This window comes from Ptychodera flava, chromosome 19 (genome assembly GCF_041260155.1).
Source record: "Ptychodera flava strain L36383 chromosome 19, AS_Pfla_20210202, whole genome shotgun sequence".
Classification (NCBI taxonomy): domain Eukaryota; kingdom Metazoa; phylum Hemichordata; class Enteropneusta; family Ptychoderidae; genus Ptychodera; species Ptychodera flava.
In genome coordinates, this window is record NC_091946.1 from 14629431 (window position 1) to 14649661 (window position 20231).

General features: G+C 37.7%; 1 protein-coding gene across 1 annotated transcript; it reads right to left on the minus strand.

The window, feature by feature from the left end:
• Positions 1-859: 859 nt before the first annotated feature.
• LOC139118041 (atrial natriuretic peptide receptor 1-like) lies at positions 860-19806 on the minus strand. Its single transcript, XM_070681337.1, has 15 exons — positions 19445-19806; positions 17637-17823; positions 13736-13924; positions 12781-12969; positions 8269-8373; positions 7663-7734; positions 6707-6869; positions 5899-6054; positions 5398-5575; positions 4748-4891; positions 4458-4650; positions 3406-3580; positions 3146-3244; positions 2041-2132; positions 860-913 (listed from the first exon to the last, which is right to left on the minus strand). The coding sequence occupies exons 1-15, from the start codon at positions 19804-19806 to the stop codon at positions 860-862; spliced, it is 2358 nt and encodes a 785-aa protein (XP_070537438.1).
• Positions 19807-20231: the final 425 nt, after the last annotated feature.

Below are 20231 nucleotides of genomic sequence, written 5' to 3' on the forward strand. Positions count from 1 at the left end.
TGATTTTCAGCTGCGCACGAGCAGCTGATGACCTAAGCGCTCTAAAAGAACAAGCTAGCTTTTGTTTGTAACCGTGTAGAGACGTATTCTTTCAAAGACTGCACATTATCGGGGTACAGCTCGAGTAAAATAATGTACGCTTACGGTGCAAACGATAAAATGCTTGCGTTTTAGACAGGTCTATTTCAAGCAAACGCACATGAGGCCAAGAAAAATAAAACTTTGTTTCTCATCCTCGCTCGCGTCAATTCAGACCCGCCGCGTCAACCTTTTTTTCTGCTCATGAGGAAAAAAAAAGAAAAAAACTCGCAAAAATACACGACGATAGTGCATAACACAGTGCTGTATTAAACAGAACTGTAAACAAAATAACTGAAACTAACATTCCATTCAGTACTGTACACATATGTCACTGTTATATTAAGCTGTCAAAACTGTGCATTGCTGCACTAAAAGTCAAACCACAGAACTGTTGCTATACAAAAATGCTAAAGCAACACTGTTGTGTATTTATCTTTGCGTGCATTCCTATGTTGTTTTTTATTTTTTTGCGCGTTCTTGTTGGTTGAAGAATAAAAAAATGAGAAGAAAAAACATCCGCGTCACCGCATCATTTTGCAATAAGTTAGGATAAGAAACAAAGTTTTTATTTTTCTTGGCCTAAGCAAACCCTGATAATGATCCATGTAATTCTCGTCTGAAGCACAGTAGATCCAGACACATCAAACTATCAAGCTATAAACATTATGACAGTATGATTATTCGCAACGGCACGTGTACTATAAACGACCGAAAAATGCAAGATTTCAGTGTGACCGACAAAGTACTGAAACTTGGCACCTATCCTCCATATTTTCATTTATTCCGAAGAAGTTTCCTCAAGCAACCAGTATGTCGTAACGGCACCCTTTCCCTGCAAACAAAAACACGAATGCTATTTAAAATTTCACGTACAAAAGACAGTCAACAAGAAATCGAGCATAATTATTTACTTCACTTGATAAGACAACACCATCATCTGCTTAGAAAAAAGTCACACAGTTTGTGACTTTGGATAATAAAACTACTGGCCGTACTGTACTGGCTTATCAAAGGTATACAGTCTCCTGTTCCAATTTTGCCACAGTTACCATGGAAAGAGAAAATCTAACCACTCACAGATTTTAAGTGGGTGGCCGCCCTTTAAAAACAGCGCCCTCACATGGGCATTTTGAATACCAAGGAACGCCCCTTTGACCATATATGGGCATATTAAGATTACAGGTGATACCTTTAAGGTTTTAAGACGTATCCTTTTTCCATGGCGTCAAAATTACAACTCAACAATGCGACATTGGAATCCACTCAGTGCACACTGAACTATATATATGGCAATAGACATGTCAAAATTAGAAGTTTAAATATTTCAGCACTTTGCTTCAGATTACTTGTAACTATACACACTTTTCATGGTCAAGGATATAAGCTCACCCTGAAAATGTTAAAATTGGACAATTTACAAAAAAAAAGAAAAAAAAAGAAACTTATTTGAAATTGTAACTGACTGATTTCTTTGGTCCCATTATGTGAATTAATAAAGTTTATATTTCAAAGTTTATTTTTTTCTCCTCGGGTCTAGACGAGTCAACCGGGAAGCTGTTAACAGGAAAGTGATGTAAGGTGAATTAGGAGATTGGAAAGCCATTTGCAAGGTCAATTCTAACTTTAACTATCACGTTTATTACACAAGTTCATATCATGAAAATGTTTATCACGCCATTATGGTCAAGTCGACTTTCTTGGTCATGAAATGGTGACAGTCTGTCATAGCCTTTCTGTAGGCAGATTTCGACGGCTCAAATTTGCTTGTTTTATGATGTGCCATGGTACTTATATGTATAAGAACCGTTGCGTTTCAAAATTATGCCATTTACAGTAAACAGAGCTTTTGATGCGCCACAATTTTTGGAAAATATTTCTACACTGTAGTAGAGCCCTATTTATTTAAATTTACACACAAATACAATGTAGATGACAACCATGAATATTTGTAGAGTTTACCTTGAGTTCTACTGTTCCACGGGCCTCAACCCGGAACCCTCGGATATGGCTGAGAATTTCCACAGTCTGGGCACTGACGTGTATCTTTGAAGCTGGCAAAACAGAAATGTGCATGTATTTTAGAAAATAATCAATAAACGCTCCCTATTTTTAGGCATGCGCGCCATTAGATTTTGATAAGAGCGGTCAGACTGAGGATTTATGCAACACTATGCCTTTCAAGTCTCGACACAACTTCATTGTTGCATGGATACTTTCCAGTTGTATGACTACTTTTTAGAAAAAAAATATAATCGCCGACATTGTGGAGTCTCATTTCATATATTTTTATGGAAATGAATTACTTAGGTTTTTACTCTGGAAACAGCGCTTGAAGGAGAAAAATTAGCACACTTTTAATCACAGTGTGTGGGGGACTGTGTTTTAATCAATGGAAAAGCCATATGTACACTTTGCTATATTGACATACATGACGTCACAGTGCTACAATTGTACGTGTGGTAGTAATAGCACAGGGCCTCATAAGTGGCTATTTAAGTCAATATTACAGCGTTTTTCTTCCTTTTTCAATGTTGCAAATAAACTAGCTGAAGAGCACAACACTTGTGTAGAGTCTGTCTTTTGTGTAGCTTGTATTGGCATGTATAGTGCGCCCTCAATAGGGAGTGTGATCATATGTAAATGCGACCTTTAGTTCCGTGACCTCTAGCCATGACTACTTCCTGTCCTCGCTATGCTTACTGTACTAAATAAGTACAGTAAACACAGCGACGTCTGTACTATGGCCGGCCATATGGCTAGGGAAGTAGGAAGAAAAACGCTGTAATATTGACTTAAATAGCCACTTATGAGGCCCTGTGGTCATAGACACGAATGAGCTGGCGCGCAGCTTTACAGCCTATCTTTTGCCAAAATGCATGTACATGCCCACCGGTTTGTGGGTAACAAAATACACTTTCGTTCATATTGAACTTCAAATACAACCACTGATGCGATATGCATTTTGTTCAACAACAGTAACGTGTTTGACATGTTGCATTTCAGTTGGAACTTACATCAAGGTTACATTTATGGTTCCTTAATATTTAAATTAAGTCATACTTGCCAGCTCCGTTTGATTCCATCCTTGAGGCTGTGTTGACTGTGTCACCGAACAGACAGTAGCGTGGCATTTTCAGTCCCACCACGCCAGCTACCACCGGACCTATCATGTATATTAATAGCACAGACATTTCTATGTTAACAGTAAATAGACATATTCAGAAACTATATTCCATTGTACATGGTAATTGACTTGATCTATACCGATAATCTAGAATAGAACATGCAGATGGTTACGGAATTTAATGACATGACTGAAGCTACCTGAATGAATCCCAATTCGAAGATTCGTTTTGTCGTTCGGCCGATGACGTATTTCAAACGTGTGCACAGCTTTAAGTAACGTCAATGCCATTCGAGCGATTTCTCTGGCGTGTATATTGCCATTTCTGATTGGTAGACCGGACACAACCATGTACGCGTCACCTATCGTCTCGACCTGAAACAAAATAACAATAATCTATAGGCAATGTATCGTTAATCATACTTGATGTACAGTTTGCATATGAATCGAACATATTTATGTGTCATAGATCGATAGTATTCATTGGAATTTATCCAATTATTCCACTCTGACAATATTTCCATTAGCATACCATAGCAAATGGCGTATTAGATTAAACGGATCAAAAGAGCACTTTAGATTAAACGGATCACATTTAGCGCTTTAGATCATGGTTACAGCATTTTACCAAATGAAGCTTTACGCTGGACCTTGAACAATGCTGGTTGAAATGCTGACACATTTTGTCAGTGTTGCTTGAATGGCTGTTGTACAGTTTCACTTTATAGTCTGAGCTGTAACTGTTCATTGTAATACTAGCAGTCGAAGTCGCTTTCTAAGTTGTATTTTTGTCGTTATTGGATGCGAAATTTCCGAAGGTGTAATCTAAAAAATGAGGAAAAATATTTATTTTTTGCATTTACTGAGAAAACAATGATGTCATCTGTGAACATCGTTATTGAATACATTAATTTGATTGATGAATAAATTAAAAAAAGGGCCAAAATTATTTATTGGATTGTTAGGAGAAAGCTCGGCCTCAGACGGAAAAAAATTAGTTGTAAATCATGTTTGACCGTAAACTTGTAATGAGCTAAAGGCACTCCAAATCGTCGTAAACCACATGCCCCTAAACGGCAACAGCTTTGCGTTACCCAAAGATTGATTTTTGCGTTGGTTCGCGAGAATGGTGCTCTGATCCCTATGCTCAGTGTAAACCGTATGTTTCATCTACAGCTTACCCGTACCCGCCACATAAATACTGATAAAGATACCATACAAGAAATAGTTGTCCTATACTGAGCTTTCTCACCTTGTACACGTCAAAATTGTCGATGATAGCGTCGAAACACGTATACAGATCATTCAACAACGCCACAACTTGTAGAGGAGTGCTGGCCGCCGACAGGGCAGTGAAACCAACAATATCACTGAAGAAAATTGTCACACTGTCAAACGCCTCAGCGTCCACTGCCTTGCCAAGTTTCAACTGCTCTGCGACTGGTCTGCAAAATTCGAAATCAAACCTTTGTAATTTATTCACCATCAGTTTCTGACGAATAATCTTTTACACATTGGGACTATAACAGCCGAGGCGGTTACCTTGGTAACAGCTGTTCCAGCAGATGTTCGGACTTCTTCTTCTCTTCCACAAGTTGTCGGGTTCTTTCAGCCACGATGCCTTCGAGATTCGAGGCATATTGTTCCATTCTTGCTAGCAAGTTGTCCAAAATATTAGCCGAGTTCCTGTAGGACAAAATATTACGATGGAACATATCATAATTGACCCCGTCATGTATGTTTTTTGGATGTTGGAAATTACGTACATTAAACGCCCATTGCATACTGGTATATCAAATACCCTATCTTTGAGAGGGGATTCGTGCAAAATTATTGCTCAAATACTACAATGTGTAATTAAATAGACCGATTAGCAGATATGCTAAGAAAACATCTTTGGACGATGCATATACTTACTATTAGAAAGCCATGGTGGCGCTGAGTGATTCGCTCATGGTTTACACACCACTAGCATAAGTGTTCATGATCTTGATAGTCATCCTTAGTAAATAATTACAGGCTATTAATAAATTATTGTCCTTTATCACGGGGCCGGTGAAATCGAAAACCTTACCAGAGTTTGAATTCAATTCACTTTCAAAGTGAGCATAGCTACACGTTTTAATCAAATGCTTAAACAGGACTATGCGCTGCACCATGTAGAAATACATGAATGAATTTGACTGACTCACCCTCTGCGAGCATCCATATCCCGTACAGTATCCCTAATTTTGACAAAGTCCGGTCTGTCATCCGGGTTCTCTGACCAACACAGCGTTGTCAGGTTAACGACGTCATCGGGCCCATCAGACGCGGACACTTGTGGACGGAAAAGTGGCTCCGCTCTTTCTCTAACACGATCAATGATATCTTTCGAAAAGGTAGAAATGAAAACTTATGTATGATAATCCATTTAAAGGAAACGTCCTTTCTCGTTTTACTTGCACATAACTTGCGTAGGGTGTGTTCAGAAAGAAAAATGATCTGTTTTTCGAGATCACATTGTGATCAAATTGTGTTTTACTTTAAGACTTTTCGAACCTACATTTAAACTTAACAATATGATAATCCTCTACACCGTTAGCGCTTCTTGCAATTAAACCTTAAGATTCTCTCTGATTTGATTTAGCTTACTTTACGGACATATACCCAAAATAAATTTCTCTTTTTACATAACTAGCGCAGTACCGTACCCTCAGGTGACATGTACTCCTGAAGTCGATTTTCGTATGGTCCTCTTCTCGTCATCATTTCTTGAAGTATTACACCAAAACTGTACACGTCACCTTTCTGTGTTCCATGTCCATCAATCTCGCCACGTAGCAGTTCAGGTGCTCTCCAAAACAAATCTGAACAATAACAATTGCAACATTGAAACATTCACTTGTCGCTACAGGGAAAATCGACCATTTCTTTCCCTTGTCTCTAGCTCTAACAGCCTTAGGAATTTTGTCAGACGTACGTATGGTCACACGGTCAAAATCATCACTTCAGTTTTAACAGTCTTGCACTGAATTGTGAATACGTTTTTGAATTACGGCTGATAAATAAATAATGTTCGGAAATAATGTGTCTGCATTGTAAATTTGTCTTGAACGCCGGATGTTTGGTGAAATAAATAAATAAATAAATAAATAAATCAATCAATCAATCAATAAATCAATAAATCAATCAATCAATCAATCAATCAATCAATCAATAATAAATAAACAAGAAAGTGTATTCTGTTATTTTTTATTTCTGTCTTGAATTGTGACGAGAAAGTCAGAAGTTAAATTATTTACATAGAACCTGAACTTTAATGATTTATGTTTTGGTACGATAGGTTTGACTTCAAATATTTTGAAAGATTTTAAGAACACATCAGCGATCATAATTGGCGGTAGTTGTCTCACAGTAAGTTGTCTGGTTAATTGCTCGAGTCCAATCACCTAGTTCATCACCTTTGGCTGTAAATTTTGTCAGACTACCCTGCACATCTAGCTTTGAAAACCTACTAACCATAGTTTTCAGATTGTGTAGCGCCATCAACGTCCACATAGTCACGCCACTCTCTGAGGCCAAAATCGGTTACTTTCACTACGAACCGACTGTCCACGACGCAGTTTGATGATTTGAGGTTACCATGGAACTTGATGAATGAACCATGTAAGAAGTGCATTCCCTGCAAGATAAAATCAACATATGCGTATAATTGAGAGTTAGATATGTTAGAAATTTCGGCTAAGCCAATAGCCTTCACAACATTCGCAACACTAGTAAATGTCTATATGTTGGAATTGGCTCTCGAAATTTTGAATGTTTGGCGTAACAGAAGAACATTAATTAATATGAATATACTCATGTAATTACGAATTGGCGCTGCACATATACCGTCACATACCAAATTGCCAGCAATACTCAGTGTAGTTTCATAATAGACACTCGAAAAGACACACTTGACATTGTTTTCCACTGTCAACCGTTTCTTTATTAGAGGTTTCCGTTTTGATATACAAATGAACAGTCAAGGTGGACTTATTTAGTCAAGGTTACTGCTGCAATATTGTTCTCAGTTGTGATATCCTGATACAATCATGCCATAGAGGGCGCTGATAAAGTATTTTGTTCTTCAGAATCTGGGAAAACCTCGGACGAGTGTCACGTGTCAGAATCATAACGGCTGATGCACGGAACGAATTTAGCGAAGAAACCCCGAAATTAACTGTCTCTACCTTGAAAAAATATTGTTATAAAGACGTTATTGCATCTTCAATGCTTCTGGCACAGAATGGGGCACCATATGTATCAATTTTATGAATTATGCATAAGGTGTATTGTGACAAAGTATGCTGCAGGTGGTTTCCTATCACAAGATTACGCCAACTAAGTAAAAGAGGGAAGGAATTAACACTGTGATTCGGAATATAAATATATTTATACACAATGAAGAAGCTTCAAGTTGATCAAACACTTACCTTAACAATATCAAATGTCATCGAATAGCGGAACATCCAGTCAAGTTTAATGGATTCATTGCCAAGAATATCCTGAAATATCAGGACATACAATGGCCGATATAAGTAACGTTTGGACACTATCTTCCACAAAGGATCTTGGTGACCAAAAACATGGAAGGAACATATATTTGTGTGATAAAAATGTTAATGAGGATAGAATGTGAGCTGCTTGAAACTTATGGAAGGAGAGACTCAATGGAGGGAGCGACTTAGATGCATAGAGAGACGACGGTTGGTTGGATTGATAGATGGACGGAGGGATGGATAGGTGTATGACGGACGGGACGAGATGGGTTTGTGGCTAATAGGGTGGTAGTCGAGTTATTATTTTGGTAGTTTGTGAATATGGCTGGTTAAGTCCGTAGGTGGTCAGGTAGTTGGAAGTCGACTGTGATGATCATGTTGGATGGTTTAAGTTGGTTAGACGAGTAGAAAGATAGAAAGATGGATGGACGGACAGGATGAATTATTGGGTGACCAGGAAAACCTGCAGTCAGTGATGATTGGACGGGTTAATATTTGCGTAGACGCACTAGTAGTGACAAACAAGCCAATAAAAATTACCTGTAAACTCCCCTTGGTGCAGTACTCGGTTAAAAAGCACGCCTTTCTTTGATCGATGCAGGCACCGACGAAACGGGTCAAGTTTGGATGGTTTACCTCACGCAGCTTGAAAGAGATATAATGATGAAAGAGTTCATGATTGTTATAGGAGATAGGAGTAAAAAGACCAGGCAGTTTATTGTCGCTATGCGTTGTTATTTTTCCATAAATAACCTGCAAATGCGGTCAAGGGGGCGGGTACACAATTTGAGTTCAGTGCCGAAATGTGACGCCAGTACACTCTGAATCAGAAATATAACACCACACACCTAGGAAAATCTGCATACACCGGAGCTGACAGATAACATCATGATGTAATGACAACGCTATTGTAGTTCACATGATGTCTGCGTATAAAGTCTCAGACGCGAGTAGGGGTTCTTGAGCGACTGATGTACTGGATATATAATTTCTGTACTGTCAATATCTTGCCTTATTTTTCAGATCATGATTGTCAAACACAAAATAACATTTTCTTCTGATTCGATTCTCAAGCATAACCTTCACTTTCTGTGGTTTGAACATGGCACGCCGCTAGATATATACGGTGTACATATATGTCAATCAAAAAGTGTTTCACGTGGCTGACATTAAATAAATTCTGACATTAAAGTAAATTCATAAAATATTGTGTTTCAAAACACATATTTCATATCATGCTGACCAGTATGAAGCTCTCTGTACCTTGTTCAACTTACCAACTTTGGAGAAACGTCGCTGTTATCTTGATATGATGTTTTTACACAAGTGTGCAACTGGAGGTTATAATTTACCAGACGTTTTATCAAAGCTATGCTTTAATGCACCTGGCAAACTTTTGCGCACCTGTCCCACATTCAGACCACCTCGTAGCCGTATCAATGTTTTTAAATTTTCTCCTCTTAACAGATGTATGAGTAATTTTAATGAATTGTTTCGTAATAATCATAATATTGATATTTTTAATGACTCATTTAAGTCTGACATTAGACAAGTTATTTTTTAATGGCTGTTCTTGTTGAGTTGTTTGCTTTGTTTTTTGTCTGTGTGTGTCCTACACTTCATTTTAGTTTTGTAAATACTTTCTGTTTGGTGCTGTCTTGTTCAGTGTTTTTTAACCGTTTTCTTTTGAGCTTTTGAGGAACCTGTAAATGGGACTTGATCCCGTAGGATTTCCGAATAAATAAATAAATAAATAAATAAATAAATAAATAAATAAATAAATAAATAAATAAATAAATAATTTTACATATAAACTTATAAAAGTATTTGATCAGTGCAGATTTCGTCCAAACTAATATCCTAAACCAGTAAAGGTATCATGTCTGGAAATTGAACACACTACTAGACATACCTTGTTCAGTTCGACTTGAGTGTGTTGTGTTACAATTAGTTTCCGATGCAACCTGATATTGTATAATACTCAATCGAACATACTGGAAATTAGAACATAATATCACTAAAAACACACACATTACTTTGCTCAGTTCGACTTGAATGGGTTGTGTTAGAACTATTTTTCGGGCATCAATAGGTCGTGCGGCATATCTTTACCCTGTAATTATCAATAACATTAGTGATATTTATTTCGAACTCTTGACTGCTGAATGTTGGTCAGTTTAGGGGTCATGTGTTTTCTTTGCTTATTCCAAAGTCTCGCCAATCAATCGAAAAAGTTCCCAGATTTACCCAGTTCGTAAGACATTAGCAGTAACTAGTCATGGAAAACATTCATTCATTCATTCATTCGTTATTTCATTCATTCATTCAATTAACAATAGTTCCGAAGTTACTTGATTGAAATAAGTATAAGGCATTTTGTCTTGGTGATATTGCAGTGAACACGATTTCTGGAGTCCGGCTGCACGAATTTATGCAAAACTTTCTTGTGACGGTTCAAAGACATCACGGCGGATTATGACGATGACTAGATCTAGAGGGATTACCTTGTACAAAGCCACTTTTGTGAAAACTTGTTCTTCTGTAGGATCAGCCTTCAACGATGGATAAGAAATCTATGAACAAAGCAGAGACATCTCGAGCTGGATACCGACAACGGACATTATCACGCGATATATAGTCCGTCGATGGGTCATCGTCACTGCAGCTCTGAGCTCGCATTAAACACCCACATGTTGTGCGAAAACAGAATTAAAAGTAAAGTTTGTTTGTTGACACAAGGTCCTTCAATTCAAGGCGGGCGTTTATCTCCGTGGCACCCGGCTTCACGTGATAAATTTTTAAGTGTAATCGTTCACGCATAAATGGATCTAATTACAATTATGCCAATGAGCTCCGTTAGACACACGTTTTCAAAGTCATCCATTAGTAAACAGAAACTAGGCATTAAAAAGGGACACTGCTATAGGATATATCACATGGAAATGGTTTCAATTTCTGCCACTGTAATTAAAATGATTTCACATGTATGGTAAAAAATAGCACAACGGAAGCTCAAACGTTCTCTACTTACCATAGAGGTCGTGCTACTGAGACCCTTTGTTTCAAAGATGATGTCATTCGGATCGATTTTCCACAACATTAGGGTAATTTCCTTTTGTAACTTGAATCGACTGAAATAGAGGAATGTACTTCAAACGGGATATGCAGCGCACATCTACAATATTAAGGCCCTGGATCCTTACAAACCCTAAATCAAATATCGTATTAGAACGGAACCAAGCATTTGGTATAACATGTGATACATGTAGTTTATACTGATTACAGTAATGGTTGCTTCTGTCGAGGAAAATATGAAATACATAGCCTTTGATTTAATTTCAACCAAATTATATAATACATGAACATGTCTTTGTGGGAAAATATTTGCTGACTGACAGACAGCTGATTTTTGCCGTACAGCTTTCAAACCCTTTGCAACACTAATTTACTGGTTCGGCGATTATTTTGAGGGCAAGAAAGCTGTAACGGAGATTTTAGAAGCAATGTGTAAATTGGCACTCGGAGGCACCGTACAGGATAGGGACTTCTTTAATTTCGTGTGATGTAACAAAAGGCAAATTTAATTGAGCATACATACACACATATCTATCTATATCTATCTATCTATCTATCTATCTATCTATCTATCTATCTATCTATCTATCTATCTATCTATCTATCTATCTATCTATCTATTTATCTCTCCATTATATATACATACATACATACATAAATATATATAATATATATATATATATATATATATATATATATATATATATATATATATATATATATATATATATATATATATATATCGTGTACTATCCGCAGCGACAACGAGAGTAAAGTGTAAGTGAACTTTACCTAACGTCAATCAAAACATAACATACCAAGACCTACGACAGTTTGTGCATTGGTTTCTTATGACGTGTTTGCTTCTAACACATGTATCGATGCCTTCACCATTTTTAATGGTTTCGTGCAAGATTGTAAAGTTATTTCAAGGTCGCCATCGATCAACGGGAGGATGTGACATTTTTGGTTTAACTACAGGGATTTCCTTTGTGATCAATGAAACACGTTATTAAGATTTCGAATCGAAAGGTCAAAATATGCTCCGGTGCCGATGCTTATGCGCTTTTGTCGATAGATGATATTTGTTACAGTCGGTTGAAAAAACATGTCTTTTATTCATACTGGACGAGCACAGTGTATCGGAAATAACTTTTACCACGGACTCACCGGTACAAAAGTGTAGATACAACGATTAAGATGATCAAAATGGCGCAAATAAGTGACGATAGAACAAGCAATATGTCTGAGACACCTAAGAAAGAACGGAAAAGAAAGAGACAATATATCGTATGTCATTCTTCACCATCCAGAGATTGTATCGAGTTACAGAATGGAGATAAACGTGATGTCCAACTGTTAGGAAATGAATAGAGATTGGTTAAAAGAATGGATTCGACAGACAGTATTAATATAACCTACCGATTGGTGTCACAATATTTAGATTCTTTGCAAGAAGCATGATCATTCGTATTGAACAAATATTTCTTTAGGTAAACCCTGTTTGTGCCATAGGCAATAAGAATATACAACAGTATTCGTTCACCGTTGTGTGGTTGCTAGGCATTTACCATAACTACTGTGTATGGTCTTATTTTCTTAAATGTGAGGCCCACTATTCTCATGATCTATAATAAATTGCTGAATGTTCCAGGAGACAGAATGAGATTGCTTTCTTGTCCGAGTGGGATTTTCATGGGGGAAGTAACGTTTAAATTCGATCATGTGAGGCACAGCTGACCTTTAAGAGAAAGTAATATTTGTGAGGAAAAGATAAAACACCATCGGCCGTCATGTGGAATTTGCCGCGATCCCTAGTTTTGTTGCCCGCTACTGCGATGGTCATGCCTGCATCTTTAAGCTTTGAGATGATTTGTACTGGTGTCTAAAACATCAGTCCGTTACAAAAACAGATTCTTACAAAAGCAAAACATACATTATTTGTGCACACATAAACACTGCAAACTTTTCCCTCACCTGAGCCCCAATAATGAAATCAGAATGCCTGAGTTTGTACATACCTTCTTCAATGCAAAGTTCCCCTTCGAAGCCGCAGGGAGGCGTGTCTAGCGGTGGGCCGTCAGTACTTCCCGGCCAATGAATTTCGACTCCCGGGATGAATTCCAACTCCTTGCTGTGGCCATAATATTCCCCTACAGTCACCATCTGGGCAAATAAAACACATGAGCGAGCACCTCATCAGCAAAATCTAAACATGTACCTCTTTAATAACAGCTGCATTGCTATTGACCAAGTTGTTTAGTCTACGTCACATTTTAGACAACCAATCTATTGTCTTTAATCGTCTTGTATACAATATATTAAGTAAATCTTTGTGATTATATGTTTGGCGGTAGAGAACGACTATAATCAATTGGTTGCTTTGCACATAAACGATTTTCTTGACTATGAAAACGCCTAGCTCTGTAATGAGGAATGTTCAAGCTTAACATGAAATTGCAGCTGGGGTGTTTTTTCTTGGGTGGGGAGGGGGTTGCATCGGTCAAGACTTCAAAATGGTTGCGACGAAATCGCCCTCTGATGAGCCCGCTCTTTCTATCACTAACCACACCTGAAAGCGCAAATCATGTCTTTCATAGAATTAGTGAAACTGGCCAAAGAATCTATTTGCAGACATGTGGCGTTGTCGCTTTTTCAGTGTTTTCCCTCAAATCACCTGTATTTGAGAAAGTGAATTTAGATGAACCAGCACTGGATCTTATCCCAATGTATCATTATGGCACATTTCACGCTAAACTGCAGTAGTCAACGTCACGCAATCAACATTTGCTCTCAATATGGTTGACACTCTCCGTGGAGCAGTTAGGCATGCCGGTACAGAAAGTACAAACGGGTTTTCTCAAAGGCAGAAGGTTTGTATAAAAAAATCCAGGCTCTCTCGTTTGTCCGGACCTAGATGAAATTTACCAACCTCGTAATCTGCGTCATCGGGAAATCGGACATCAACCAACATGAAGCTCGTTTCAGCGTCACCGTTGTCGTCTATTGTCATGTCCAGAATACCTATCAAAGAGAGAACTCTCATTTCAATCTTTGCCAAATCATTACAAAGGAACTGCCGCAATTCAAGTTCAGGACGAATATCTTTTAAACTGACATACTGTTAACATAGCGGTGATTGTATTGTGACTTTCACGGATTTCTCAAAACTCCCCAACCTTATCACAATAATTCAATCATAAATATTTCGACAGCTTTGGTTCCTTTTTGTTCATTTATTCTTTATTCTACACTTGTTTTAATCAATGTCTCCGACTGTTATCAAATCTATCATTTTCCATCTACCTTTTGTTTCTGTGTTTGTAAAGGGCAAATGATAACCATCATGACAGTGGGATCCCTTTATTACATGCCTCGATGTGAGTGAAAATCAATGCATTGATTTGAATGAAAACATCCGGGGAATTAGCGGGCCGTGTGAACGATGAACTGACCGGTTTCGATGGTTATCCGGTCCGGTGAAGGCTTCGATGTTTTGCGACGTCAGAGTAGACGCTTAATGCTCGATGTAAAATATCCATGCGCGCACTGCTATGTTGACTTTCGTTAAAATCTGTTTGATGCTGGTCGATAATGGTAAAATTGTTTTAGAATACCCTGCATGTAACTAAATGTCATGTTGTGTTAATCGAGAAGAGACATGTAATAAAAATGTTATTGCCTGAATACATGGGTTTATGTACCCTCGTAACAGCAGACAATTTGCCCTCCCCGGCGTCGGGCAATTTATCACCTGCTTCGGGCACATTAACCCATGTATTCAGGCAATAATATATATTATTTCATTATTTCCTGCTCTGTGTTACATGCAATAGACCTCGATCGATTAAAGTGTGGATTTTGCTTTGCCGTGTTAGTTTAAAAAGTTCAGATTCGTAGAACATTGTTATCATGGGACATTCAACACATCATCTCATTTTACAGTTGGACAAGTGAATTCGCAAGTTTCAAACATGAACGGAGACAAAGTCGCTGCATATATTGCGCTATACCTCTTGAGGGTTTGTGTGGATGATAGCCGCTGTGCAACACGTAACATGAGTGACATGGTAAAGCCCACGACGCAGCAGAATTTAAAGTTCAAATATATTCTTGCTAAGTAACTGACATTTTTGTAATAAAAAACAGAAAGAAGAGCGATGGAAATGGCATCCACGCGTAAATGCAAACATTTTTGTAAATTGAACGACAAAGATAACAAACGTACTGAACATTATTGGCAGTGTTTCCGTTTTACAGTTTTTCCTCAATTGTTTTGCCCCTAAAAGCTATTGCATCTTTCTTACCTGGTAGATGTTTCCTGCCGTACAGTCTCTTGGCTATTCTCTGACCGTCATAGGCACTGCCATTCTCACTCAGTGTTTCGTTCAGTGAAAATGCATACAGGTAGATCGCCTCATGATGTAAGGCTGCCGGTAGAGGAACCTATCATATATATATATATATATATATATATATATATATATATATATATATTATATATATATATATATATATATATATATATATATATATATATATATATATATATATATATATATATATATATATAAGAAGAAACAGTTGACCCAGTAAACAATGGTATAAGCATAACTCCTAACGTAGGGGTTAAACTGACATTCATGCGACAGCATAAAACACATACATACATACATACATACATACATACATACATACATACATACATACATACATACATACATACATACATACATACATACATACATACATACATACATACATACATACATACATACATACATACATACATACATACATACATACATACATACATACATACATACATACATACATACATACATACATACATACATACATACATACATACACACACACACATACAAACACACACACACATACATACATACATACATACATACATACATACATACATACATACATACATACCCACATACATACATACATACATACATACATACATACATACATACATACATACATACATACATACATACATACATACATACATACATACATACATACATACACACACACACACACATACAAACACACACACATACATACATACATACATACATACATACATACATACATACATACATACATACATACATACATACATACATACATACATACATACATACATACATACATACATACATACATACATACACACATATACATACATACATACATACATACATACATACATACATACATACATACATACATACATACATACATACATACATACATACATACATACATACGTACGTACGTACGTACGTACGTATACGTCATATATACATACATACATACATACATACATACATACATACATACATACATACATACATACATACATACGTACGTACGTACGTACGTACGTACGTATACGTCATATATACATACATACATACATACATACATACATACATACATACATACATACATAAACATACATACATACATACATACATACATACATACATACATACATACATACATACATACATACATACATACATACATACATACATACATACATACATACATACATACATACATACATACATACATACATACATACATACATACATACATACATACGTACGTACGTACGTATACGTACATATATACATACATACATACATACATACATACATACATACATACATACATACATACATACATACATACATACATACAGTGACTTTTCGAGATATGGGGATATAAGAAAATCTTACTTAACAAAAATGTGGTCTATCATCTAAAAATATTGTTTGTACATATCGCAAATTTACCATAACCGTGCAGGACAGCATAAGTCAACAACGCAAATAGAATGTGCGACAAATCATGTGCGTGACAGCAAACATTCTCGGTGGCTGGGTATGTCTCGTTATTTAGCGAACGATTGATTGTTAGCATACATCGCGTGCTACATTCAATGCACATTCGTTGCGAGGGCACGTGTTTCGCTTAGGAACACCACATTTCGGGCTACACGCGGTCCACAATAGACATGAATCGTGCAAACTTAAAATTTCCATAGTTACCAGGATATCTCGGGCACTGACCCCCAGTTCAGCGGCCGTCCGTTTTTGCACTTCGGCGATGAAATTGCGAAAGTCGTCCGTTTCAGGCACAAATCGGGTTAAAAAGAAAAAGAGCCTGCCCAAGATAGAAAAGGAAAAAAGATAAAAACAGATGAGTTGCCAGTATCGTTTTCGAACTTCCAAGTGTCAGATACTTTTGCGACGTTTTAATGACCTACTTTACCGTAGTTGAAAGGGTTAGAGATGTTTATACTAAAGGGCTAATGGATTGGCGGTTTGGAAGTCTTCCAGAGAATACTCTACATGAGTAAGAAGCATAGTAATTATAACGTTTATACATTCCGTAAGCTTTGATGTGGTTGTGACATCGTACACCGACAATGGAACCAGTTTACTCTTTTGTTCGATTCAATGAGGAATTTGAGTGTGCTTAACAGTGCTGTATATTTGTTCTCACAGGCCCTATGGTAAGCCCGTCGGGTTTCCTAATTCTACGAAAAAAAAGCAGACCGCCTGTATGTTGTTTATTGTTAGGCAAGAAAATGAAAACGCCCGCGATGGTACATATGAAGTGTATGGAAAGTTTATTTATTGAAGCCAGAAAATTTGATGGCATGTTTCGAACGACAGTCTTTCAAAATCGAGATACTTCACATCACTTTGGAAGCCTAAGGGAGATGCAATGGATGAAGTATTACAGAAGCTTGCCATAAGGTCGCGAAAGGTCACTCAAGACGGCGAACGACCCACCTCATATGCGTGCTTGGCCAATGCATCCTCAGCTGCGTTTTCCCCCAGCCTCCAATTAAAGGCTGGCCAGCCCCCTTGTCCTTCGGGTACGGCAGAGAAGAAAGCATACTCTCCGTTCACCAGCCCATTTGGTGTGCCATAACCATCAACGAACGCACCCACGGGGCAGTTGTGGTGAATACGATAACTGAAGAAAATAAAGGAACACGCCATTATTGAACTCAAAGAAAGTTGTAGCGACTGCAACGTGTGTGTATATTATTCAAAAATGCATAATCACCCGTCAATTTATGACATGGCGTCCTCTTTCTCAGACACAAATGAACTCATTTCATCTTCGTAGTTCGATGTAAATACCTCAAAATGAAACCTTGAAGACAATTATAAAACTGTCTACGTGCAGTATACCAAACCGAATCTAAAATATACATACATGTAATACGTGTATTGTATTTTATCACACACCATCAGAGTACATTTTATTGCCGGTTATATTTTGTGTATGTTCCTTCACAGAACATCCAATCATCGATGGGTATATGAACGGGTAAGAGATTAGTTTTAAAATCGATAAAAGATCGAATTTACTGTGAAGTAATAAACGTCATAGAACATTCATATTTACACCATCACATTTAAATTGTCAAAAGCAAACTTGGAATTTTCTCATGTGTGTAGAGAGTACATGGTTTTGCAGTCTTATATTCTCATAGACACATTTCTTTCACTTTTCCAAATATTATGGTATATTTTTATATTCTCTAATGTCTTGAGGATTAGGGTTAAACTAGATAGATATGACCAGACTTCAAAATCGAAAACCTGAAAAAATGTTGGACAGGTCAATACCACTGAATCTCGATTTTGGCATTGGTTGAAAAAGTCTGAAATGCATAGATGGCAACGTTTTATGCAGTCTTTATATGCCACTTGCAGGGGAGATCATCAAAGCTTGATATTGCCTTTGTGTAACGTTTAGTCTTTTTGTGCAGCACACACAAATTTTGTAGATATCTCTGTAGATAAAAAGGACCGACTCCTTTGAGTGTCTGGATAGAGCACACAACGGCGGTGCCAAATTAATATCGAGCTGATGAGATCTTATCAAAGACTGAACTTAATTAGCACGACACTCAACAGCCGGAAGCCATTCTGTTGTTGTTGTTTTTATACTTATAGTGACACAATGATTAAGTAAGTGGAATGAATGGATTTAGTCACAAAGATGTTACATACAAAGTCTTTTTTGTGCAAATGTTATAAACCATAACTGTAACAGAATAAAAACTTGTATTTTTATAGACACTTTGATCTGACACAACATACATTTATTGTATTTTGCCTAACCAAATAGGATTGTGATAACTAAGTTCAGTATATGTTCAGAGCTCATCAACTTGATGAGTAATTCGGCGACTCTGTTGTGAGCTCTATCCAAACACTCAGATGAGTAAGATCTTTTATCTACTATGTTATCTACACATTTTGTGTGTGATACACGAAAAATTAACCTTATATGTTGGCAATTATCTAACATTGATCATCTTCTCTGTAAGTTGCACATAGTCCCTCATTTCTTTGTCTCACTAACAGGCTAAATTTATCAAAATGCCCTCACTTACTTCTCGAGATTCGGGCAACTTCTTTAAGAGCAGCTTCGAAGTTGTATAAGAATCACCAACGGTGAGGTAGGCCGCAACAGTGATGTTAGCCTGCTCGGCTGCCAGCTTGATGCCGTCTGCGAAGACGGTCAGATACGAATCGAAAGAGATGATGCCGATTCTGCGCCAGTTGAAAGCCTCACACACCGACTTGAAGAGCCTCCGAGTTTGTACTGAGAACCGTAGGTTCGAATCAAAGTGGTGAAGTCTCCCTTGTCCAGCATCTCGTTGCCAGTACATGCACCTGTGAAAGTCGGTAGATTGTAGTAAACGGCGAGTCTGGCAGTGTGACGGCAGACGCTTGAACACCCTGGCCCGATGAACGCCACGTAGTCCCGTTGCTTCATCATGTCGACCACCTTCCCGAGAGCGTGAGTCGGGTCGCACAACGTGTTCAGGTGATCAAAAGTGACATTGTGTCCGCTTAGCAGATTCGGGTCTCTGTTCACCCATTCAACGGCTAAGTGCAACGAAGGAACTAAAGTCGCGCTCATGAATGTAGGTGTCATTGCGAGCAGGTGGAAAGTTTCCCCTCGAACGTAAAAATTGAGAGAGGGAAAAGCGATCACCAGTATAATAATTGTAATCGATATCTTCATGATTTCATCAGCGTGGCTTATCTTCAGTATCTCTGGAGGATTTACAAGAAGTTAGGGAAGATGTTCTGCACAGAGAAGTGTCATTCGACATCTGCCTGATCACATGTTACTTGTCCGCCTTATAATTACGCGCGCGGAAGGATTAGGACTTTACATACATTGAAACACCAATTTCTGAGTAAACGACAGGGAAACCCGAGAAGTCGTTCGTTGTCTTAGACTGAAATGTCGGTCAGGAAACATCAGTCTGTTATGAAAACTGTAAAGGCTGCACCGTGTAATTTGTATTAACGAGAACATTATTAGCATTCCCGGGTGATATCCGGTGATTATAT

Bases quoted from the DNA above. Each gene is read 5' to 3' on its own strand.
- LOC139118041 (XM_070681337.1), bottom strand. From the start codon at position 19,806: ATGACACCTACATTCATGAGCGCGACTTTAGTTCCTTCGTTGCACTTA. The intron at 6,055-6,706 runs GTTAGTAGGTTT...GTTATTGTTCAG, and splicing joins TACACAATCTGAAAACTATG to ATTTGTTTTGGAGAGCACCT. The intron at 2,133-3,145 runs GCAAGTATGACT...CTGTTTTGCCAG, and splicing joins GATGGAATCAAACGGAGCTG to CTTCAAAGATACACGTCAGT.